Source organism: Perca fluviatilis, chromosome 6 (assembly GCF_010015445.1).
Source record: "Perca fluviatilis chromosome 6, GENO_Pfluv_1.0, whole genome shotgun sequence".
In the NCBI taxonomy this organism is placed as follows: domain Eukaryota; kingdom Metazoa; phylum Chordata; class Actinopteri; order Perciformes; family Percidae; genus Perca; species Perca fluviatilis.
The window spans coordinates 15,780,070-15,806,305 of NC_053117.1; the positions used below are offsets into that span (position 1 = coordinate 15,780,070).

The following is a 26,236-nucleotide window of genomic DNA, read 5'->3' on the forward strand; positions in this document are numbered from 1 at the left end:
GTTCTAACGGTGACAGGTACCCTGTACTCTCTCTTTCGGCTTTGTCTGTTCAAACTGAAAGCCATTTTCCAGTGGCAGACAGGCCCTTGTGCACTTAGCCTACATGGAGCTGGTCGAGTCAAGTGTGGGCCCTTTGTTTGCCTTCCGATAGGCCCATCTCTATCGCAAACTTCTCCTGATGGCACTTGACTGTTCAACCTCGGCAACGCTGCTGCCACATGCAATGTTTAGGGCTCTGTGGAGGCTCGGCGTGACACACAGGCGGCCGCTTGATACCAACACTGCTGCCAGTTGTTTCTGTCTGACGGGCTGCAGCATTAGGTTTTAAAAAAGAGACAATCGTGTGTGTGTGTGTATTGTGACATGAACAACACTTACTAAGCCTCCCAGATGCCATTTTGACAAAAAGACAGCCTTATTATAAATGACACCATAAAAAAAAAAAGAAAAGTTCAAAATGGAACAATATGAATTCTGAAATTGCTCTCCATCTCGCTGTCTGCCACTGAACTAACTCTGTGTGTAGCAGTTATGAGATAATCGGTGAGAGCTCACGTAACTGTTAGCGGGGAAGGTCAGCGCTCATCTACCTTTCAGTGCTTCAAGCCTGAGTGGCAAAAACTCAATCTGCATAAATTGTGGCATTAATCTACATAAACTTTTACATAAGCGGGGAAATTTCAAATGCAGGGGTCAGGCATCGGGGGCACCAGTCAAGGACGTAAGAGCACAGATTTGATCAAAGTGGCCACGAGAGGAAGGCAGAGGGGAGGGCGAGGGAGACGGAGCGATGTGCTGTGCGAGAGAGAGAGAGTGAGGTTGTTCACAGCAGGTCATGATCACCAGGTTTCTATAACAAGCTGTGCTCGCTATTACGCTCATGGCGTAGGAGTGGCTGTAATGGGGGAAGCCGGCCGTGGTGTGACACATAGCAGAAAGCTTCAGGTCCACCACAATGTGGATTTAAAAATGAAACAACACTATTTATTATAGTACCTCATGCAGACACACAGGAACACGCAACATCCTATCTGCTGGAAAATAGATCCATCTTCCGACTGAGGCTGTTTTGCTTTACAATATAGTCACGTCTCATGTATCGTGCCTCCCTTTGAAAGGACAAGCCTTGGAGCTCTTCAATGGGCCTTTCAGCCACGGACCCAAGCACTCTGCGGAGTGTTTTCAACCAAACGAGGAGAAAAGAAAGAGGGGAGGACAAGGTTTACTTCTCCTACTGCAATTTTGAAGCACTACTCTTCGTCAGGTGGCACAATACAGGGGCATTTAAACTGCAATAAAATATAGAGGACCCAAAAAATGAACGGAGGCAAAATATAGAGAACCCCAAAATGAACAGGGGCAAACTTAAAATTAAATAATACTCTCTTAAAAGTCTTCTCTCGGTCATGTCTCTACCATGGCTCGCACACGAGAGCGCACGTCCGCACCAGAGAAAGAAATGCGAGATTGAGAAGCGCATCTTCCCAGCGCTCCCCGACGTCACTGGGTCGCTGAGGGACGGGCTCCAACAAGGGGGATGACACTGGAGGAGGAGGAGAGGGGCCCCTGCAGCGGACTGTCTGAAGGCCCGTACGATGACTGCTGGGCTGCGTGTTTGATTGTAGATGTGTCTGCCTGAAAGCTAACTGTGTGTGTGTCGGTGCGTGCTGTATGCCGTTTGTCACATTTGCATATTTACCTGCTCGACTTTCTCCCTTTTATTTCCATTAAGCATCAGCTTGTGTCTCTTGCTTTTCCAGGATTTTAAATGTGTTTTCCTCCATTTCTATACTAATGTTTTATCCTCTGGACAAGATATTCACTTATTAACCATCCTGGGATTTAAAACACGCTCTAATGCTCCACCACACAGCTCAACTGCACTTGATATAGACATCAATGGTCATAGCCAGTGCTAAATTACATATTTTCTAACAGAAGACATACAAATAGCATCACCTGCTGTTTATAATGTAATACATACAAACACACACACACACTGTTATGAGACTAGAGGCTGGGGAATGGTTTTGGTGCAGGGACTGCGACTGAAGTGAATCCAGGTATTGGCGCTGGGTGTCAGATATGCTGCAGTGGAGATAAATACAGCACCTGGGGGATTACATGAGAGCACAGGGTAATTACACCATCCTTTATGTGTGTGTGTGTGTGTGCGTGTGTGTGTGTGTGTGTACACATGGATGTGAAATTGCCCCGCTAAGACCTCAGCTCTGAAGCTACAGCAGAGGGAGGAACTTCACATGCCGAGCAAAAGCCACTGCCTGATGCACCAGCCAGATGCAGTCTGACTGTGACGTACACACACACACACACACACACACACACACACACACACACACACACACACACACACACACACACACACACACACACACACACACACACACACACACACACACACACACACACACACACACACACACACACACACACACAGCAAAGCCCTTTGGCCTTTAGAGGGCAGGCGAAGACAAGAAATATAAAAGCGAGAGTGGAGGATGGGAAAATTGGCGCAAAAAGAGGGAGGGAGGGAGTGAGGGAAGGAAAGAAAGATGCAGCTCTCTCTCTCTCTCTCTCTCTCCCTCCCTCTCTCTCTCTCTCTCCCTCCCTCTCTCTCCCTCCTGATGCTGTGGCTGAGGCAGACAAGCTGGGAAGCAGGCAGCTCCACAGCATGGTAAACATCCCCTCTCTCTCTCTATTTTCCCCCCCCCCTCGCCGCCTGAAAAAGAGAGGCAGGGTGAGTGTGTGAACTGCAGCCAGGGGCACGGCATCACATATCAACAGGGAGCTGCTAGCTAGCGACTAGAAACCACAGCAAACACAACAAGGCCAATCAAGTGAAGCACCAAAGCAGCCAGCGGAAGGGCATCAGATGCAGGAAAAAAGAAAGACCAGCCAGACATGTGAATACGCGAACATTCCTCTCTGCTTTAGCAACAGTGTCTGAATGCTCAGTGATATTTTTCTCCCCTTTTCTACCTTGATATATAGAGCATAAAAAAATAAAAAATAAAAACAGGGATGGGAAAGCCTGTCGAGGTTACATCAGATGAAGCAGTCGCGGTCAATGTCTTTTGTGTAACAATACTAGGGTATGCATCGCCTCTGCTATACGTCCCTTTAAATCCTACTGTCATCACAGCCAGCGACAGGCTCTGTATTCTCAGTCACAGGTGAGCGCCATCTTAACGGGTTGTGTCTGATTACCGTGTCCGTGAGCTGCTCAACCCAAACACAGTCTGGGCAGACACAGATTAAAGTTGGGATCATAGCCTTGCAGAGGAGGTGGGGCAGATAACGATGGGATGTCGGATGTACAAGCATGGACACCAACTGCTAGCTTTGTGTAATCCCCTGCCGCTCCAACACCTCTAGTGAGTAGAGTTATCAGATATACTCTGATTTACCGGATGCTGATCAGCATTGGGTGATAAGCGTCTTAAATAATCAGAGTGGAGCCATAAATGAACTCTTAACCGGTCTCTTGAATCAGAAAAGGCTAATCACTGCCATCAGCTGTTTGCTCTAATAATATGTCATGCACTGAATCATCATTGTGCACGCAAATAAACAGTTTCCTATGATGCCATTAGCATGCACACAGGCTCATTTAGTTATTCAAACTATTTGGAAGTTAATGTGATAGAAGTAGATTGGAATACTCCGTAAACACAGAAGACGAAAGCAACTAAAGCAATAAACCTATCAATGCAGACTGTGATTTTAGAATTCAGCGTCTGCAAAGCTCTCATGGGCACAATAATTTCATACAAATGTAACCCACTGGGTTTTAATTTCGTTGCTATAGCAGCAGTAGCAATATTGTCACATTTGACTGCACCTTTTAAATCCTCTTTATTATATGAAGCCTTTACATTTGACTTTGTGTTGGCAAAGTTAAACTTGGGAACTTCAGACTCACTTAACATTCTCGCTGAACGACTAACTGCTCCCACTGTACCAACCATCCTGGCTGCTGCCCAAAACTCTTCAAAAGTACGCCACTCTACAAACGTTGCAGGGTTTAGTTTCTTATTGAAAGAATGACTTAAGCAAACACACTCAACGGCTGTTGAATGCCTTGATGTATCCATTTCTTTTTTATTTTTTTTTTCAACTATGGGTGTTGAAAAGTGTTGAATTTTGGTGGAGTTATACAGTAAAACATTCAAGTGATGGTAAAAAAGGGCAAACAAACTGCACTGGCAAGGTTTTTATATAGAAATATAAAAACACACACATGAATGATAAAATAAACTATTTACATAGTGGACCACAGATGCAAATTAGTTGTATAGCTAACACTGGTACAGAGCTAACACTGGTACAGGGTACAGTGTCACACAAACGTCTTGAAATTAGATATCTCTGTAACTAACGTGTGCGTAATCCAACTCGAAAGATGTTTTCTGCGAGGGTGCGCGTGTTACGCACAGGCTATAAAAAGGTTCTATACACAGCTATACCAGGGCACAACCTAACTTGATGGCACATTATCATATATCGTTGGAATCGTCTCCTTATTGGCTAAAGAGGTAGGAGAGTCTCGAACCATGAAATTGTTACTGGCAGAGACAACGGTCGATCGAAACGAGGGTGGTCCAAATTGAATGCAGAGATAGCTTTTGCTTCTCAGATGTCTGTCTCTGTCCTCCGGGAAGCTATTGGCTCATGAGAGGTGTTGTTCGATTCGTAAGACTTTGCAGAACAAATGTAACACCCAAATGTAGCGTTCCAAGTCTCGCATGAGAAGTGAGAGTCGAAAAGATGTCCGGTAGTGAGCTATTGTTTACCGTTTTAATGTTGTAATTCGGTCAGAAACTTTAAGATTGTGAGACGAACAGCTAGTTTTGGATAAACTTGCTTGGATATTACATTTGCTTGGACTCTTGGGGATTTATGAAAAAAAAACTATTCTATTCAATTTCACCAAAGTGGATAAAGGGAAGAATGTGCAGGTATGTAAGCACACTTGAATCGGCGCGGTCCTTTTCAGTGATATCGCAACTAGATTACCGTTTTCTAACTGCTATAAATTATGTTATGGTTTGTGTGTGGGCTTAATGGAATTCTGAGAGTCTAAGCTTTCAACCGATGTGCTGCATGGCCGTATATTTTGAAGATTTAATGCTTCAAAGTCATAATGAAGTTTATGCAGCGTCTATTTTGAGCGGAAGTGTGCCGTCCGCGGCACAGTGATCCCTGTGAGGTTAAAGTGCTGTAATACAACTAGCAGGAGACAAGTTATAATTGAGGTAAGTTTGGAGACACTACCTTATTTAAATCATTAAATTAATAAATATTTTTGTTGTATCTCTTTTCTGTGTTGTAATTTGTAGACGGTCCCTAAGCACTCGTCTTACTGCCAGTAGCTGCAGCAGCAGAGAGCAGAAGCCAGCAGGCAAGTGTTATTTACATAAACTCCTGGTGTACTTACAAACTTTCCAATCCATCGTTTTATGAGTACATAACCTATTTGTACTACTATAGACGTTTGGTATCATTTTGGGCATAATTAGTGGGGTAACGTACAAGATACACTCTTGGATCCATTAGCGCCTACACTAAGCTATTCAGCTGATAATGCTAACTCTCCCAATGTTCGAGATATATATATATATTTTTTTTTTTTAAATATGCTAATCGATTCCATCCGGAGTCGTCGTTTTAATTTAAAGGGTGAGAAAGAAAAGAGTACTATGATAACGTATGTATGATGACTTCAGGGTTGGAGTACAGAGACCGAGAACGATCTTCAAGGCCAACAACAAGATCATCTTGGGCCTGTGACTATGTTGTTTTTATTTTTAATGGCCCCGGAAGCGGACAAAAGAAACAAACTAAACCTTGAAACTTGGCTTTGTGGATGGAAGAGCAATTTTTTTCCACACTTACAAATTCACTATCAATAATTATGTGGTCCTTACAAATAAAAATATTACATTCCTGCTGAACCTTGTAGGCGAAATAGGACAGTAAAATACAAAAAAAAAACTTCAGGTAATGTTCCTTGGCCTCTGCCCTTTTCTCTTCACTGAAGCTAGCTCGCTGTGGCCTTCATGCTCACCAAAAGCTGCAGCTGTTTAAGAAGGGGCCAGGCATTTGTGTGTTTGTACACTATAAAAGGTGGTGCTGGGCCTGAAAGAAATCTTTGGTAACAAATCACAAAATCATCAGCACCCTACTTCAATACTCATCTGTATAAAACTAGAAAAGGGGCCTCTCCCTCCTCTAAAGGTCGAGACACACCGACCAGACGGCCGACCCTCGGCAGAAAAGGCAGTTGGACTGGTCAGTCTCCCCGAGTTGGTCAAAAAAGTGCCTCGGAACTAGGGCTGGGCGATATGGAGAAAATCAAATATCACGATATTTTTGACCAAATACCTCGATATCGATACCCGCAACGATATTGTAGTGTTGACTATTGGTGCTTTCACAAAATATTTACACAATGAGATTTTTGATAAATAATCATCAGTAATGTGGATATAATGACTAAGTGGGCAAAGGCAAATAACAGAACAGTTACAACAGTCTGGTAAGTTCATAAAATGACATCACTTTACTGTAATGTAGCCTTTAAAACCAGGAAAAGACAACACTTATGCCATAGTATGATATCCAAAATCTGAGACGATATCTAGTCTCATATCACGATATCGATATAATATTGATATATTGCCCAGCTCTACTCGGAACACACCAAAGCGACGAGATGTAATAAGTCTCCATAACAGCAGGCGGCGCTAAACTGTATTGTTGCCCAAAAATGAAAACCGGCAGCTGACTAGACCCACGTGACGAACGTGTCACGTGGGTCTAGTTTCTCCGGGAAATTCAAAGACAGACTGTCATGGTGGCTTGTTCAGAATACGATCTCATATTGTACTAAAATAGTTCACTGAAACGTGTTTCTGAAAACATTTTAAGTCGATCTGTCTTCATTTCAGATCGACAAAGGTCAGTTTAAAAGATTTGTCCGATTTTGAGAGACTCTAGTCACGCTCATCCCGCTCCCCGTTTCCGGGTTAGTACTCCACCAATCAGATGGGTCATTTGAGTGAACCGACTGCCGGCAGTGCCCGCCCCGCCGATTATACATGTCAAATCAGCCAAAATGAAGGCCGAAGGACGACGGCACGGAACACACCGAACAGACTCGAGTCACCGACCTCGCCAGACTGTCCGACGGCCAATTATTGGCTTGGTGTGTCTCAGGCTTTAGAGCACGTTGAAGAACGACCGGGGAGACTGTTGGATAGAGCTCCAGACTTAATCCTGGCAACCACCCCAAAACACAGAAAGAAAGGTTGGGGGTGGATCGCGAGAGAGAGGCAGGAAGAGAGGAGAAAGATGAAAAATCTAGTCTAAAATTCCCAGCGAGGGAAGTCCTTGAAATACAGCCTGAAGAAACCTGCAGCTGAAACATCAACACACCCGAGTGAAGCCGAGGGCTCCAAACATAGCCTCACCTCTAATGGTACGAGTGCTCAGCTCCACACAGTTGCCAGTTCAGGACCCACAGGGAAATAAGTGCTAAGAAGAATGAACTTTCTTTACCGTGCTGACAGTGAAGCAGCCCAAGTGTGTCTAAAGCACTACCTGTGTGTGTGTGTGTGTGTGTGTGTGTGTGTGTGTGTGTCAAGAGATCTATGACAGAGATAGACAAACAGACAGAGACAAACCATGACTGACTACAGTGGTCCGAGGGGACTGTGCGTTTCCTGTGCCACTGAGCAAATGACATCTTTCTGCTCCACAAACACTCATTCACATTAAGATCTGCAGGGACCTCGGGATGCTGCGCATTAACCGACCGTGTGTGTGTACCAGAGATGCACAATACTCCAAAGAGAAAGTGAAGAGGCAGTCATGTAGCAACCTCTCTTGCCTTCTCTGAACTTGACTCAAGCCAAACAAAACAAAACAAACAAAATTAGACAAATAAGAAACAAATAAAACACCTTTACACCTGAAGAATTCTTTCTTTCTTTCTTTCTTTCTTTCTTTCTGCTACTATACACTTTCCCCTCCAAGAATCTAAATTAGTCTGTGTGTGTGTGTGTGTGTGTTTACAAGTCGCGGTGGACTGGCTGTGCTTACTAACACGGTGGGCTGTATTGAGAGGACGCCATCAGTGATTACGGTCACAGAGCAGAGTGGTGACAGCTTAAAGGCTCTTTTCTTTATTTCTCCACCCTCTTTGCTCACTGACACGCCTCTGCTGTGTGTGTGTGTGTTCCAGGTCTGAACTGCACAGCTAAAGGCTCCGGGTCAATTTCCATTCCAATCAAGGGTACCGGCTGCCCTGGCCACCCTGCAAAATTTAAACACTCCTACCAGCTGATGGCACAGGGAAACAGCAAACAAACACACAAACAAACACACACACACACACACACTTAATTACAAGCCAGCAATCATTACAGAATTTGAGATTCAAGAAAATATTTGTGCATGCATACACCAAAATATATAGCCAAGGACACTTCCATACCGAATAAAAACAAGCCACACACACACACACACACACACACACACACACACACACACACACACACACACAAAGGGTCATGTGGGGTGGCCTTGGGCAATGGGAGGAGGAGGGGAGGAGAGCAGAGTCAGCCTTGCCCTCAGCCATGGCATCCTTTGCTTGCCAGCTCCATAAGCCTGGAGGGCCCGAGGTAGAGGGGGTAGGGGGTGGGATCCATTCATCCCTCCCCCCTTACAATTCACACCTAAAAATGCTTGAACAAAACACACACACACACACACACACACACACACACACACACACACACACACACACACACACACACACACACACACACACACACACACACACACACACACACACACACACACACGGCCTCCAAGCAGACAGGCTTACAAAGGACTGAGATCACTCTAAAATAAAGGCTTTGTTGGTGTGCCAGTGCCAGTGTTGCCCTCTCTGGCCTACCAGATCCTTGGCAGCTAGGTTCAGCCTTTCTGTTGGAAACAGCAGGGTGAATGCCCCAATGGAAAATATAGTTTCAGGAGATGTAGCAGGCACTCAGAAAAAAGAAGAAAAAAAAAAACACAGGACTATAATAAATAAAGAGAGAGAGAGATAGAGGAATGGAAATGCATCCGGCCCACTAGCCTGTTTTCCTGTCATGGGACGTTGCAGTGATTCTACCTGGCCAAACATTTTAAAAGTAGTCTGATGTATGGGTGTTAGAAATGCTGCCATGAGCACAAAAGTCCTGCTGGAATGAACAACAACATAAAGATGCTTACAGTAACTAAGCATGATGTAGCCCCAAAGCCAAAACTTTCCACATTTAACAGCCAGGACTTAAAGATCTAAACAAAAAGAAGACAGAAAATGCTTGGCCTATCGATGGTGTCCATGGCAACCAGATGGAGATCACAGAAAAGAGACCAAAAGAGACAGTGTAGCCTGGAGTCAAGAGGCTCAACTCTTCACCAGCTCCCTGCTGTAGCCTTTAGACAACCCGCCATCAAGGTGAGAGGAAATAGCAAACAGTCAGGAGAAAGCGAGTGAGAAAAAGCAGTATAATGTACAAGCCTGCAGGTGTTTCAGATTGGGAGGATTCTTATTCCTGTTGTTCGGCTCGGTCCCTGCGAAGAGACCTGGCCTAGACAGCAGGCCAGACGTCTGCTGCACAGACACAGTCTCTTTATCTTCTAATTTTACAGATACAGATAGCTCTTCTTCAGTTGACCTCTTTTAATTTGCTCTCCCTCCTGTTAGTGAGGAAAGAAAAAAAAAAAAAAAAAAAAAAGGAGCGCTCTCTTGTTTCCTCTCCGGGACTAAACAATCCCAGTCTAATTTATTTTTTGAGGACAGAATATGTACATGTGTTAATGGAAAAGTCGGATCAAATTAACTATAATTAGTCAAACTGAGAGGTGAGCAGAGGCAGAGGTATGTTACATGGGAGACTTGTTCAACGCTCGCAAATGACACCCCTCCCCACCCTCCCCAAAAACACACACGCATTTCCTCTGCCGCACACCCGGCGACGCCACCTCCACTCTTGAGCTTTGACACCCGTCACGCTCGCTTCAACCCTCCTGAGCTCAGACTGTATGTGGCGTGCAAACATGCCGACGCACAAACTAGTTGTGTTGTGACACATTTCCACAAAAACCTGTGTGTGAATTTCGCAAGCGGCGGATCCTGACTCCTCTAATCTTGTCAAAAAGACATTAACAGACATCTATGAGGTGATGCTGTAATCTGTTTGGACAGACACGGCAGTGCAGGATTGCGTGAGGATTATAAAGACAAGCAGTGGGGGCAGAGGGAGAGATGGTATAGATGATCTACAATTCATACAGTGAAGAAGCAGACACCTGCTACGGCCTCTGGGGTCCAGTACCAATTCTTTTTGTCTTTGCAACTGCACTGTATGTGTGCAGCCCATAATTCTTTAGATGTAGGCGACCGTAATATACTCTCAGATAACAAATTGTACATATCACAATATTAATAGTAATTCTAGTAAGATATCCTAAGTTTTCATCTTAAGTATGGATCAAGCCCAAAAAAACCCATAATGCAAATTAATACCATCTTTGGTTAGATTCGCCACATAGGGTAAACGGCCAGTGTCCTTCAAACTCCACGCCTCCAGGTTGTAATACAGGCTTTCTGTTAAGAAAATGCAGTCTTAATGCCCAAGCCAAATTAACCTGAATGACATCATCAGGGTTATTTTTTTTCAGAGCTCCAGAGCCAGAGAAGACATTATACAACTGCTTCCAGAGGCTAAAGTAGTCATCTTTGTGATGAATGAACTGAATGTGATGTGTAAAATCGGTGGAGTGCCCCTTTAAAAGCCCCACCATCAAAATGGTGGCTCACTCTACCAGGAGGCTAGCTGAGATAAAACTGGCCCTGCTAAGGTCGAAAGCAGCATTCAATCTGTCAGTAAGCTCCGTTGAATTTGTTGGCTACATTACATTTAAAGTGGGTCTTAGCTGCAGCAGCAGTGACATGCAGCCCACCACTGCAGTAAATCATTAGCTGAATGGCTAATTCTACAGATTAGCTCTCTTGGCAGCCAGCTAGACAAGTTAAAGGTGTTTTATTTTAACAGTATATGATTCCATCAATGTGACGAGGACCATTTGGTTTAATGAATAGTTTCAAGGAAGATGGATTACATGAAGACATATGAATAAACAGTTGAGTGTATCCCATCAAATTAGGACATATACACATGTAACATACAGTTAGAGTAGCACTTTTGAATTGAATCTGCCTTAGTAATGATATTGACAAAATAAAGCACCAACACCACTAGGTGTGTGTCACAGTTTCACCTTAAAAAGGTACTACAGAAAGAACTAACCTGAAATCACAATCGTCTTGGGCGGCGCTGTGCGCCGAACGGAGCCCCAGTGCCGCTGCGAGGGAAGGAACTTGTTTTGGTGGAACATGTACGTTCAAAAGTTGTTTTAGTCGTGCGAGAGAAAACTCAGATTGGACAGATAGTCTAGCTAGCTGTCTGGATTTACCCTGCAGAGATCTGAGGAGCAGTTAACCATAGTCCTCAGAAACCAGAATTCCAACACAAAGAAAGCGGAAGCGTAACGGACATCCGGCCGAAAAGAAGGACATAGACTAATCCCAATAGACTCTCATGTTAAAATGCCCAACTTTATAGCAGAATTAAACATGTTTAGAGCTTGGTACAAAAATGGTTTTGGTCTCTAAAGCTAAGTTTCCCCTTCATGACAACTGTGAGAGGTTGGGGGAGTGGCTCCATCCACGCTCCGCTTCTTTGCCCATTTTTGGATTAGCCAATGTCAGGCACTGCCACTTTGAGCTTCATTTTGGCTCTTGAGAAATCTATGGGTGACGTCACGGAGACTGCATTCACATTTTATAGTCTATGTATGAAACCAATACTTTGTGTCATTCCTTACGTCAGCTCTCACTCTAAAGCACTGAGTCTCTGTGTGTTTTGATGAAGTTCACTCACCTGCATGCTCAAGTAGCATTTTGGCGATGTCCATGTGTCCGTTTAGCACGGCGTCCTGCAGTGGACTGACTCCACCCACCTGGTTATTAAGCACAGGTGCAGGGCGGTGACGTAGCAAAGCCTCCACACACGCAATGCTGCCATGGTTGCACGCTTCATGCAGAGGGGTCCAGCCTGCATGGTCTACAGGGTCAACAAAACAAGCACACAAACAAGCACTTACGCTTTTGTTATTGTTTAAATCTGTTTTTTCTTAAATCTTTCTGCCAAGAATTTACATAGTAAACAGCTAACACTTAATAACTGAAGAGCAATGTTTTGTAAAGAATTTTGCGTATCAAGCAGTTGAATAGGTATGTACATCTCCTAAAGTATGGTATTAGACTATTTTAAAGTTTGACCAGAGTGTCATGATGAAAGATTAAAGCGACTTATTGTGGCATTAGCGGGCTAACCCACTCTGTTGCAGCTAAGTTGTTGGTTAGCTCTGAGAGCTAACAACTTGGCTAACAAATAAGCTAGCAGGGGGCTGATTAGAGGACCTCTGTGCTAAAATTGGGAGGAATAGACGAGACACCTTACGAAGTGACACAGCCGTCAGCAATTTTTTTAAGAACTTACTTTTTTAAATTAATGATTTATCTGTCTTTTCAGCTGCCATAAGACAAAAGACATTAACACGACTGGCTGCTAAAGACTGATTAGCCATTGTGAGTGTGCCGTTAAGACCGCTTGAAATTCTTGTTTGGGAGTTACAAATAGGTTACTAACCACCGCCCATGTGCGCCTTACATTATTATACAAAAACTGGCATTTCAGTCGATCATGTTTAACAACAGTCGTTCCAAAATGAAAAATGGTTCTGAAGAATAAAAATTAGACCATTTAGAGACCATCACAACGTAGATCCAACCGAAGATGTTCTGCCTCTGTTAACGCGGGCCTTGTTTAGGGAGACAACTGCAAAGTGACAGCGGTAATTTTACCATTTTGAACATAGCTCTGCCTGATTGCCTCTTGCAGAAGATGCAAGTTGATTTAGGCTGCTATTCAAGGGCTATTACCAAATCGGAGAAACAGCATAACCTTTCCATAAAAAGGAGGGGAAGTCATTGTATTTGACCTAAAGGGACAAAAGAAAGTCAGTCTGAAATATCAAAAAGGGATTTGATTCACTTAGCAAAGTCACCGTAAAGCTATAAATCTCAGCCTCCAAACCCATCCGGCTCTTTCTAGACACACCCTTTACATTTTAGCTAAAGGTTAACCTCAATGATGACGCGCACACACACACACACACACTTCTATTTCTTCTCACCTCTTTTTTCCCCCTCCCAATGTTAATCGCTCTTCGAAACCCTAGAGCAAACAGTGGGAGTGAAATGAGATGACGGTGAGACAGAGGTTACAGAGAAAAGGGAAAGCGAGAAAGTCTTACCTTTAACGTTGATGTCCGTGCCAGGAAGCGCCAGGATCTGAAGCACTGTTTCCACTTGGTTCCTTTTGCAAGCTCTGTGGAGGAGGGTCTCTCCTTCGACCAGGACACGCACAACGGACAAACACACCCAAAAGAGAGAAGAGGCGGAAGAGAGGAGAGAAATCCAAAATTAGGGTGTGCCCCAATGTCCTGCCCATTGTCCCCCTCGATCTGGTGAACACGCCAATAAAATACCACAGAGATGTCCCCAAACACCAAAAAGAAAAGAAAAAAAACCTGACCTAAAAAAGTACGACCCACCAATGAGGATGCGATTAAGAGAGATGAGAAAACGGGGGAGATCTTTCAAGGAAAAAAAAAAAAAAAAAAAAAAAAAAAAAAAGATGGAGAGTTGGACTGATTTGCCTCGCTCTTTCCCTCTTTTATAGACACAGAGATTTTCCACCTACACCCCGAGCCCAACAAAGTTAACATCGGGGCAGTCGGTGAAGTGAATGAATGTAGTGGTGAGAATGTAGTCTTGCTTCCTGTCCGCTCGTCCCTATTATGTTACTTGAGAGGAAGTTATGGTAGACAGCCCGCGCACAAAGCCTCGAAAAGGATTCTTCACAGATCCAGGGTTCAAAAGCTCCGCTGGGCATTGCCAGTGTCACCACGTGATATTTAATCAGCAAACTACCAGTGAACGGGTGTGGAAAAAAAAAAAAAAACTTCCAGGATTCCATTTACATTTTTAAACACAATTTTCTTCTCCTCTCTTCTCTTTTTTTCTCATCTTTACCCCCGTCCCTCACTTTTCTCCGATACAATATTAAACCAGGAATATATTAGCGGGCCAGAGCCCCCTCTTTTCATGTATGGCTGAACTTCAGAGGGAAGTTAAAGGCCAAGCATGAGTGGCTCTGTGCTTGCCAGTATAATACAGGACTGCAAAGCCCATAATAAATGCTTTACAAGCTCTCCCCAGGATGCCACACCTGTACAGGGGCTCCTCTCCAGCGCGCACAGAGCACAGACTGGGGCAGAAAGGAGAGGGAGGGAGGAAACAGGGGAGGGGGGCAAGAAAGAAGACGCAGTGGAGGAGAGAGTGAAAGGGTTTCCTGCATTTCAAAGCATATAGGGGAAATATTGGAAATCCTGGATCCTATTCATTCTGAAGAATTCCTTTCTTCCAGGAGGTGTCTTTGAGGATGCAGTAGATGCATTAAATGTCATCCACTGGTAGTATAGAGGTTGAAGAGTGGATGGGAAAAGAAAAAAAACACAGGGAAAGGGAAGAACTGTTCATCAAAAATGTTCTCCCTAGAAATATGCCTAACAAACAGAAGGAAGTTGCAAGTTAAAAGATTATGCCCAGTTCAGAAGCAGTGACACTACACATACAGTACATTTAGTGTATTATATTTCTCTACACATTTCACTTATAAATGTTGCGTAACTGTATGTAACACCATGTAGTTGACCTTGCAGCTTTATATAATAAGAATATTTCCGTCATTGAACAGGCTGTTGAAGGTCTAAAAAAGCATGATGGAATAATATTCAAAAGCCGATGTCAACTGAAGAGACTAGAAAGCCATTACATACAAAATAAGTCACTTACTTGCTTTACGAATTCCAAAAAAAAACAACCATTCGGAAGCAGTGAGGAGTAAGGACTCACAAACACTGGACACAAAGGACACAAAGGGCTGATGAAGCAACCCGGTCTCACGGCAGTTCGTGTAAATGTCCACGTTATTCTTAATCTATTGATACGTGTTCACGGAGACGTTTTTCTCGTTTTTTACGTGTAAATGTCACGTTATTTTCTCAGGGAAGAGGTCGCTCCATAAGCCGGTAGGCGCCCGCGAGGCGGCCCGCTGGGGACGCCCCACAATAACGGGATGGCGAAGGTTGGGTTTAGGAAAAAACTTACGGGATCGCCCCGGGTGAAAGTCCTGTGTTGTTTGACCCATCCACCACCCCGACCAACCTCCCTACGCGGATTTTCGGCTTTTTATATCACTCCCTACCATTTCGTGCTGTGGCCACAAAATATGCTTCCCATTGAAATACATTACTTTACATTTTCGTGTTGTCCACCACGTAAAAACCGACAAAAACGTCTCCGTGAACACGTATCAATAGATTCAAATAACGTCACATTTACACGAACTTCCATGAGACCGGGCTGAATGAAGCAGGTACTTGACTGCAACTTGTTTAAAAGTACTTCTAGCCAAAGTAAAGCCAAACGAAAATTAGACTCATCATCCAGTGCAAGAACCCACTATTCTATACTGATATCTGACTTTCATTCTGGAAATGTGTTGAACTGTAAAAAAAAATCATATTAACTTAAAAGTTATTTGCGAAAGTAACATGAGAAAGCAGACACTCGTGGTTGTCCAGTATCAGCATCAGAAACAATAATGTGGTCAATCAATGAAGCAAACCGATATTTCAAATCTGAAAATCAAAAACACCCAAACAAAGGGTGGAGCCCAGTCCAAACTTCAGTCCCTAATGAGTACGCTGTACTGTGTGGCACGTCAGTGTTCTACATGGGCTGCTCTGCTATTGCCGGGCTCTAAAACGCTGTGATTAAACACCCATTCCACTACACCCCATGTGTACACATCCTCGCAAATGCCAGGGCCAATCCACGCACTGTTAAATCACTTTAATGGCTCCAATTTGGACACAACGCCTCTATTATAGGGGTAATTGCATGCTCAGCATTTACAAGCACGGAAAGGATAAATCCGCCTGTCCTTTTCTATAAATCCCCCGTTTCACACTTTAATAGAAAAGTTAAATGTATGTGTTGCTCTTTATATCCCTCAGTCTGCTTGCTACACTCCTGTAAAATGTCGCTTGGCCTGTAGATCCTTGGACCGAAAAGCTGCTGGAAGCCTGTACCAGTGCCATTTGTGAGGAATGTGTTAGAAAGGTATTCAGTGCCAGTTATTGGATATATTTAAAACTATTTGAAGACGACTGCTGTCGCTGGCTCTAAAAGCAACACGTTAATTCCCCCATATCGAGATTACTACACCGTGCCACATAAGAATCTACTGGCATTAACGTAAGTGACCATCATTTTTTTTAAATTCCACTGGTGGGGATTTTACTGTAGGATACCTTAATTGAATCAGCCAAACACAACATTGGGCAACAACAGAGCCCCTATGTGCCAACAGGAAGTCATAAGACACAAACACAGAGTGTCTGTTAAATAATAGTAAGCAAATCCACTGTGGCTTCAACTGTACGTTGCTTTGGACAAAGCCGTCTGCCAAATGAACAAATGCAAAAGTGAATAAATTGAATGTGAAAGCCAGGCTCACAAAAATCTTTTGCCTTGGTTATGTTTTTGTTACACTACGGTACAAAGATATGTATTAGTGATGGCACACAGCGGTGCAGTAGGACTGTTGTGATCAATCAGGCACAGATCCAAATCCATATTCACTACAAAATCACGAGTTAGAAAAACAGATCATAAAATAGCTGACGGCCAACGAAATTAACATCACTGAGACAGTGTTTGCACTGCCCAATCAGCACCACATAGACTCCTGAGGTAGTTTATGTTCCAGTCTCGCCCGACCCAACTCCAGACAGTGCTGCCGACCAAAATGGGAGTCAAGCAGTTTGGTTACAGTGTGCTTGGGCCGATTAGACCTCCACTCAGGTTTAAGATGAAAACTCCATGTACTAATGTAAAATGAATATATTTTTATAGAAAAGAATTACTCCTTGATATTCTATTAAAGCACCAACTTTTTACATAGTTGTTTCTCATTGCTGGATAAAGTTGCCTGGAGTAGCTTTAAATTCCCAAGAAAAAAAGAACCTAGCTTTTGAACTATGCTGTGTGAATGTTGACTTGAATAGTTTGTTTCACGATGACATGAAGCTAAAACCAAACGTGTTTCAGCTAAAAAAAAAAAAAAAACACAAACACATTTGACAATCTTCATACAGTATGTTTAGGCTGATTTAGATTGAAGTCTCTGCTGAGCCTCTAGAAGCAAATACGGAACTGAAAAAAAAAAGATTAGACCAAGTTCATCCCAAATCCCTCAACCCCTCTCAGCTACTTTGACAAAGATACTGAGGTTCCAGGAGGCGAGACAGATGCACCAAAGCAAAAAAAAGTGCAGCATATAAGAAAGCAAGCTTACATATATGGGTAAGAAAGCCTGTAAGAGAAAGAGAGGAAGGGAGAGAAAGAGACTGGGATGAGATGGGATGGGATGAGAGGGCGAGAGGGGAGGATGCTGTGCCGATGGTTCATCAAAAATTAATGCCGACCGCATCGGTATAGAGATCACGTAGTGGAAAAACAACACATGCCAACAGCCTTGAGTCTCCTGCCTCAGCTCTCCCTCCTCCACTCCCTCCACCCCTCCATCGCACCACAGCACAGGGCCTTTCTGATCAGGTGGAGGGGGGCAGATATGAGCTCTGACACCTTCAGGAGTTCACACAGAGTGCCATGCCTCTAATTGCAGGAAGTTCCACCAGTGCAGCCTCTGTGTATCTGCAGCAGACTCTAATTGCTGTATTTAATATCCCTAAAATGGAGATCTGAGGCACATTGTGCGTACTAATATGTGTTATTGTTTTGTGTGAGGAAGCCATTATTTCTGTCTGTGCCATTTATTTATTTATCTAATATGTTTTTTTTAAAAAGGGGAATAAGACATGAGGAAAAGGCAAAACAAAACAGAAAGTGCAGCGTTGCATATCAATGCGACTAAAACAAGTGGAGGAGGAGGCGCAAAGTGGCCCAAACTCTGCCCCGAACACACACGACAGGCCGGATTATGCAGCCGAGTTGCCTTTACAGCTGACTAGATGGAAGCGGGGTCCGATGCAAATCCATCACTCTCTCCATACATTATGTGCTCTTCATTAAACTAAAAGTGATGACAGAGCTATCATGTCCCTCTTTACTGATGACCTAGTGCAGTGCATCAGTCCATTAAAAGTCCGCTCCTTGCAAATGTGCAGCTATATTGCAGCGGTGTGTGTGTGTGTATGTGTGTATGACTATGCCTTACCTGCTGCATTGACTCTGTTCAGACCTCTGGGGATGTTCTCTTGCTCTGGGCTTGTATTATTCACCAATGAGCTCTGAGCACTGTATGGAGACAAAGGACATGGTCAAAGGAGTTATGAGAAAATATACAAGTGTGTGCTGAACTTAAGTCAATAAGAGATTACCCATGATTTACATATAAACAAGTCCAAAGTTTCAATGACTGACTGATTTTAGCACGACAGCGAGGAGGCCTATTCGTGCAGAAAGTGAAACGGGCATTACTGTACTGTGAAAAGTGGCATTAGCAAATGAATCCCTCGTGGCGTTGTATTATTTTATATGAAATCTGACAATATCTGTCAAACCCCTACTGTGTTGGCCACACACACACACACACACATTTTACTTCACACACCCAATCCTCCATTCCCGTCTCCAAAGCACTTTTCCTCCCACTTAACGCCTCAAACGCAGAGACGGAGGATTCGATGTGAGCAAGCACATTAGGAGGAATAACTAGTAAAAGAAAGTGAAGCCTCTTCAAAGTAGTGGCGTGCTAATAGCTGTGGGCTGTCACTAGTCCTGTGAGTGGGTATGGGAGATCTGCCTGCATGAAGCCTGACAGGTGTCTGGAGTGTATACGTCTGTGCACGTGCACGTGCGCGTGCGCGTGCGCTGCATTGAAGCAGAGTGCCATCCGTATTACAGGGAAGAGGCTTGTTCCCTGGTAATTGGCTTGTTCAGAAGCCAGGAAGGAGCTCCCAGCAGTGAAGAGGAAACACACGTCCTGTCACGTTGCTTGTTATTAGCAGGGACAAGGCTGAGAAGAGACAAGATCTGTGTGTGTGTATGTGTGTGTGTGTGTGTCTGTCTGTCTGAGTGTGTGTCTGCGTGTATGAGAGAGTCCATAAGAGTGTCTGGTATAAGGGCGTACCACTTCTCATCTCAAACCACTTCACCCAAGTGTCCCCTGTCCATATAAGCTGGCAGCAGTTGAGGTTGACAGTACTTGGCTTGTCTACGCCCCAGTCTCTCTTTCCCTCATGGTCTACTTTCGGAGGCCAGCCTGCTGTCAGTGGCCCAGCTATCAATTCTGGGCCTGGGGCAGCGTGTGCCCTTGGAGGCCGACTCTCAAGAAACTTGTGAGAGATAATGGAAGTAAGGGGGAAGTGCATGTCGAATGCCACAGCAAGAGAAATCTATGCATTACATTTTCCACTCTGTTTAATTCTACTAAAAAGGTCATAGAAAAAAAAAAAAAAAAAAAAGTTTCCATTTTTAAACTATTAGTGGAGTTGATGTACAGGCTTTTCTTAAACCCATCTGATATTGACTATATGCAGGTCTGGTTAGAAGAAATGGAGCCAAAGTAATGACAGTTAAATGGCTTGAGAGAAAAAAAAACAGCAATACACAGTGCTTGATTAAGCCAGCAGGAGAAAATTTTAGTTTAATTACAGCTTCCCTTCTGCTAACAGCACTCACTGCCACGCAGCCAGCCGGCAAGTCAAACGGCCATCTAAACAGTCGGTCAATCAGCCGGCCTGTCAGCTTGGTATGGCTTGGACGCGTGCCCTGACGCCAGCGTGTGTGTTGGTGCAGAAGAAGCACGCCATCTCACACACTACAGCAGCTTCAAGTCACAGTAAAAACAGCCTAATGCGTTCTAACAGCTTTTCATGAATCCAATACCAAACTTCTTGCCAGGATTTTATCTTGTGTTCAAGCGACAGTTTGACAAGGCAGATAAAACCCGGACTGAAACCATTTAAAGCCAATACTATTGAAACTACAATCATGTGTGTGCTATTTCAACTCAGACTTTAAAAAAAAGGGCTGTTTTCATGTCTTGTCCTGTTAAGGACTATGAATTACAGACAAGTGCTCCAACTATAAATATAGTTGATTTCTTACATACGATATTTAAGCAATATTACTGAATCGTAGCAGCTCCAACAACAGAATTGTATTGAAAATGCGTCGATATTGAGGAGTGTGTCAGCCTCGTAAACGATTCAACAGAAGATGTGCTAATTTGATTAAGAGTGTCAACGTCACTGAGAAGGTGTATAATATCGTGAATTAAAGCAAAAATGAGGAAACAAGATTTCCTTTTGGTTTCGGTTTTCTTAATTCATCACAGGCTTTGTCAATTTGTTTTCATTCTTTTCTTTCAGGGTCAAATGATTTTGCATGCCCTTTGGCATTTCTTTATCTCATCCGCACAGATTGCATTCCTTGTTTTATTCAGTTTCTCTCTCGTCTATGTCAAAACAAACTAAACCCTTGAAGCTGGGGGGAAGAGCAGAAAGTAGAAAGAGTAGAAAGCAGTGATGGAGGGAAGAGTGGATCGGGTCAGCGCATGAACCAGTAGCCTTCGCGTGAACCCGCTCCCTGGTGGCTCCTGCCCTTCTCCAGGCCAACTACCTGCTGGTGGAACAGCAGATGTCTGATACCAAGTATGGAGAGCGTGTGTACGACTGCATTCAGAGAGGGATTTAGTATGCGAGGGAAGATCAAAAGAGGTGAACAGGGGAGGGGAGGGCGGTGGGCATGAGAGCTGGTGGTCGTAAGGGAAGACACAAAGGCCTGATGGGATATCCTAGTCTGTCTATCGGTCGGCTTCCTGTCCAAATCAGACTCAGCACCGTGTGTATGTGTGTGTGATGAGGGGGTCTAACCTCCCTTTGCACCCCTTCTGTCAGCCAGCACACACTGATAGGATCAGACCTGGGCATGACCCATCACATGCCAACTCCTCACGCTCCGTCTGACCTCCATTTGCCTCTCTCCAGCTTTTCCTCAGTCCCACCATTCATGCATCTCTGCTCCTCACCCCAACCACCCACACACCCACCCACCCACCCACTAACACACATCACACACTCATCCTCTCTCCAGGTGTTCCTTTGTTCCTTTCACTCACATTTCTCATTGGGTCTGTACATTTCCACCCGTTTTGCCCTTAAATCTATAGGTGGAAACCTGACAATGGAGGCAGAGTCGACTGCTGGTTGAATAGTTCTGTTATTTTAGACACACAAGCTAGGAAAAAACGACGCAGCTAATTTGACGGGATAACAGAAAGTGGTGAGCTCATTACACAGCCTGAGCAGCAACATGTATGCTAAACGTTAAACACCACTTTTTTTGTTAATTTTCCAAACTCTTAAATGTGCACTGTGCCTTCAAGAAACGTTTGGGGAAGCAACAAACCACAATAATAGAAAAGGGAATGAATGAATTTATCAAGTGTTTTTCTGACCACCTACAACACTGAGTTCCAAGAGAGAAGAGCAATAGACTTATAATGATCTGAACACACTGCCATTTAAAATCCCCAGGCTGATCTTTGACCATAAGTACATTTACTTAAGGGTTGGTAGTTGTAGTAGTCTAATGTAGTCTAATGCAGGCCACTGAAAATAAGACTAAACTATTGGCCTGTGTGCAGCCCCCACCTCTGCATGTATGTCCTCACATGTTCCGCCTCAGGTTCTTATGAAGAAGAAAAAAAAGAAACAGCGGTACACAGCTGTGTGTAACTGACCTGCAGCCGGTCCCCTGGCTGGTGCAGCTGTGGGAGGTGGGTCTGGTCCTGAGGCTAGCATTGGTGGCACTCTGAGCTAAACTTCCAAGAGCAGGCAGGTAGGACAGCACCTGTCAGAAGTCACACAGACACACAAGGTTAGACAATGCCTTAAACAGTGACTTCAACTGGATGTTTGTGTGTCTTCAGGGGACTGAGGAGGCACAAAGACATCAACCGTGAGTGAGAAAGCCAGATGTTCTACTGCAAGGTAATATAATGGGTAGACCCCTTCAGTCATCTTTGTTTCTATAGCAGAGAACTGTAATATAATCTATATCAATTTTCACACTGCCATGTTAACTAATGCTAAATATTTGAGTTTTACTGTAACACAAAAAGCCCATTGGAAAAGAAAACAAAATAACTAAAACTGTTGTATCAGATAACTTTTTTAAAATTTTACTTATAAAGTTAGTTTATTCAATTACTTTCATATTTGCTGTGTTTTACAAACATTGGCGTGTGTGTCTAGTTTTATCAGAATTTGAAGATCGTGGACACTCTTATTTTGCCAAAATCACTTTCAAAGCAAAAGGACTTAGGAACTAAGCAGCACATGACTGTTGTGATTCACACAAGTAAGAGGAGCATGGCTGAAATTATGACCAAGCCTGTCAATGGCTAAATGAATACAGGGCTGAAGAAAAACAAAGAGGGTTTCCCATGGGTAAGTAATGGGAAATGTGAAGTGAGTGAAGAGCAACACACACACACACACACACACACACACACACACACACACACACACACACACACACACACACACACACACACACACACACACACACACACACACACACACACACACACCATTTTCTTGAGAGACAGGGGTTCATCTCCAACTGTGAATCCATTCCTGCAACAAATAATCCTGAATATAGCATCCACCATCGCCAACTTAAGTCTGGTGGAGCGAATCCTGACAGCCAGCTGTTCTGCCATGACCACTGGAGACACATCTACAGGACAAAGCAGAGGGACAATACGTCAGATACCATACTGTCTGGTATGATTGATTTACTTAAAATTAAGAGTAAAAATGAATTTGGCTTGTTCAGAAGACATTTTTTGTTTTATAACAATAATAATAATAATGGCAATTATTCTGCTTTATATTGTGATTTCTTATAATTACTTGTAAATTATGTTTCTCATTGCACATTCTATTTTCTGGTGCAGTATTTCTTAAAGTAGTAGCAGCTGAAAAGTGACATTTGTACTACATTATTGGTCACACACACACACATGCAGACAAAATTAAATGAAAATGTTTCTTCCATACCCTGGCTGATAACAGCAAAATGCTCTGCTAGGTCTTTTAGCCCCTTATCAACCAGGTTCTGGTTGAGTTTGAAGTGCTGCTGACACCAGAACTCCACCAACACAGAGAGGAGGTCCAGCAGGGTGTCCGCCAAATGCAGCTTCTGCTTCTCATCCCTCTCAGCGTCCTTCAGTGAAGATAAACAACATCACAGTATGGAGTTAGCAAGCTCTAACAGCAGGTGTAACTTGTTTTCCTGGTCCAATCCCAAATCTGACCCAACTGGCAATTGTCTTGGGTGGTATAGTCTTGCATTGCCAGACCTTCCTCCACAGCGCTGCGGAGGAGGGTCTGGCTTGTCCACACAGCATTCCGGGAGGGGTGAAAAACGTGCTGCCTGGTAGGGCTGCTCGATTATGGAAAAAAACATAATCACGATTATTTCGGTCAATATTGAAATCATGATAATTTGACACGATTACTCGTTAACTTCTGGAAAGATGTTGCAATTATTGAACTTAAAAAAACAGTGGAAAAAGTTAAATAAATCAACAGTAAAAAAAAACACATCTGTGAAATTTGCCTTAATACTTTTCCTATTTAAACTTTATTTTTTCATTCAGAACACAAGAGAAAATAAGAGTTTACTTGCAAAACGTAATGAGCTAAATAATTGTTTTTCTCGATTATTCTGTTTTTGTGATCGTTGGGAGCCAAAATCATAATCACGATTAAATTTCGATTAATTGCACAGCCCTACTGCCTGGTTTATTGGCATTTCTTTAAACCAATCCCAATCGTCATTGGTCGGTGCTAAGTGCCAAGTGGAGCCACGGTGCTGCTGCAAAATAGCCTCTGGAAGGAACTTGTTTTGGTGGAACATGTATATGTTCAAAGGTTGTTTTAGTAATGCAACAAAAACCTCAGATTGGACAGATGGTCTAGCTAGCTCTCTGAGGAGCAGTTAACCATAGTCCTCATAAATCGACCAGAGTTTAAAATTACAACACAAAGAAAGCGGAAGGTAATGGACATCCGAAAACGGACATCCGGCAGAATTTCCAGCAGAACAAGAGCAATCCCGGAAGTGGAACGTCGTGGATATAGACTATGGGTGGTATAACACACCATCCAATGAGAATAACGATGCATGAGTTCCACAGTATTTACCTCAATGACAGCCTTTACCAAGAGCTGGGTTAGTTGTTTCACAGCTTTGGACAACAGCGTGGAGCGCTCCCACACAGTCCAGAAGGTTCCATACAGCAAAGATCCTGATGCTGAACCCTTAGAGCCTCCTGTTCCCCCAGGCAGCATAAAATCGCTGAGAAAGGCAGAAAAAAAAAAAAAAAAAAAAAAAAAAAAAAAAAAAAAGAAAAAAAAAAAAAAAAAAAAATTAAAAACAAAAAAAAAAAAAACAATTGAACAATTAATTCAACATGTAGTCCATATTACATGCAGTTTAGTAAGTATCAGCAACACAATGTTGACTTGTTGAAGTGCAAACTGAAACATATTACAAATCTAGTTTCATTCAAGTCTTAAATCTTAAAGATGTATTTCAACACCTCTGCGCTGCAGCACACACCAGCTAAAATAACATGATTTGTTAAGGATTTCTGCAATAGGGAACTCATTTGTGGGAAAATCCCTCCACGACTCTGTCCATGCGAGAAGGATTAGGAGCTTTGTTAATGAACAGAAAGAAGAAAAAGCCCTGCCTGCCCTATCTCCCACACTGTAGATTTAGAAGTTGTTACCCGGTTGTGACAGAGTGGAGTTCCCCCTGGAAGAGCTTGAGGAAAAATGCCAGGAGGTCACTATGGAAATGTAACAGTGTTGGCAGGGCCGGCCCAGGGAGTGGGTGACAAGTGACCTCACTGGACAGGCAGTAACTGAAGAAACACACACATATAAAGAAAGCGTAAATATATGAGAACATTATGTTATTAATTCTTTTTAAAAATAAATGTCAAGAAGGCTTATTAATTACATAATGTGGTTACTTTTAATGGGAAAAGTATCCGTTTCCAAACATTTAAAATGCAATTAGAATAATTAAGACAAGAAATCTTGTGTGATATGAGGTTTACCTGATGGCCGTCTCCAGAAAAGGCCACAGGCCTGTCTTACACCGAGGACACTGCAACACCTGGGTGAAATATTTCTTCACTGCGGTGGGAGCCAGCCAGGGAGGGTTGGTAATAAGCAGGTTGTACATGACCTGCCGGAAATTTCTCAGGAAGACGGATGTGGCGCTACCCTGTGTCGAAATGAACAGACAACAATTGAAGTTTAGAGTGGTTTGGATATTTGTCAAATTACAGTTAAGTCCAATAACATTGATACAAGCCAAAAAGGCAGCTACTAAAATTCGAAAATCAGGCTGGGTACCAAACTTCGATATTATTAGGCACCGACCGACTTGCCTCTATAGTATTAAGTATCAAAAAAATGCCTTCTCATTCAATATCCTATGCGTAAATCTCATCAGCGTCAGTGAGCCAATAAGCATGCAGCATGCTTGTACCAAGATCTAATAATGCCGCTGATTGGCTGTCTAACGTTACACGTCGTAGAGGCAGGCAGGAAAAACTCTACGTGATGCACAGAGACGGGGCTCACGTATTTGTGTTGTTGTATTTTGAGAGGCTTGACTGCAGTGTGTGTCACACAGGTGTAAAGGAGCTAAAAAAAAGATGAAAAAAAAGATTTGTACCGTATCAATGTGTAATGTAAAAAAAAAAAAATTGTAATAGATTTTTAAAAATTGGTATCGAAAAAAGTATTGTTCAGGTACCTGTATCGAATTCACAGTATCGGTACTGAAGATTTTTTAACGATACCCAGCCCTAGTATTTACACAGGTTATAATTTCATGCAGCTGCCA

General features: G+C 43.2%; 1 protein-coding gene across 6 annotated transcripts in view; it reads right to left on the reverse strand.

Moving 5' to 3' along the window:
- Nucleotides 1-26,236, reverse strand: part of slf1 (SMC5-SMC6 complex localization factor 1) — a 34,178-nt gene that overhangs the window by 2,827 nt on the left and 5,115 nt on the right. For 3 of the 6 annotated variants that reach the window (XM_039802841.1, XM_039802839.1, XM_039802840.1), the window contains 9 exons: nucleotides 25,440-25,609; nucleotides 25,107-25,241; nucleotides 24,517-24,670; nucleotides 23,368-23,533; nucleotides 22,896-23,044; nucleotides 22,044-22,153; nucleotides 18,513-18,592; nucleotides 13,459-13,551; nucleotides 12,021-12,203 (listed from right to left, as the gene is read on the reverse strand). In XM_039802841.1, the coding sequence (XP_039658775.1) occupies nucleotides 12,021-12,203; nucleotides 13,459-13,551; nucleotides 18,513-18,592; nucleotides 22,044-22,153; nucleotides 22,896-23,044; nucleotides 23,368-23,533; nucleotides 24,517-24,670; nucleotides 25,107-25,241; nucleotides 25,440-25,609 (1,240 nt within the window). Of the gene's footprint in view, nucleotides 1-1,950; nucleotides 2,113-12,020; nucleotides 12,204-13,338; nucleotides 13,380-13,458; nucleotides 13,552-18,512; nucleotides 18,593-22,043; nucleotides 22,154-22,895; nucleotides 23,045-23,367; nucleotides 23,534-24,516; nucleotides 24,671-25,106; nucleotides 25,242-25,439; nucleotides 25,610-26,236 lie in introns of those variants that run through there. The other 3 variants (XM_039802844.1, XM_039802843.1, XM_039802842.1) reach the window with 3 other exon arrangements.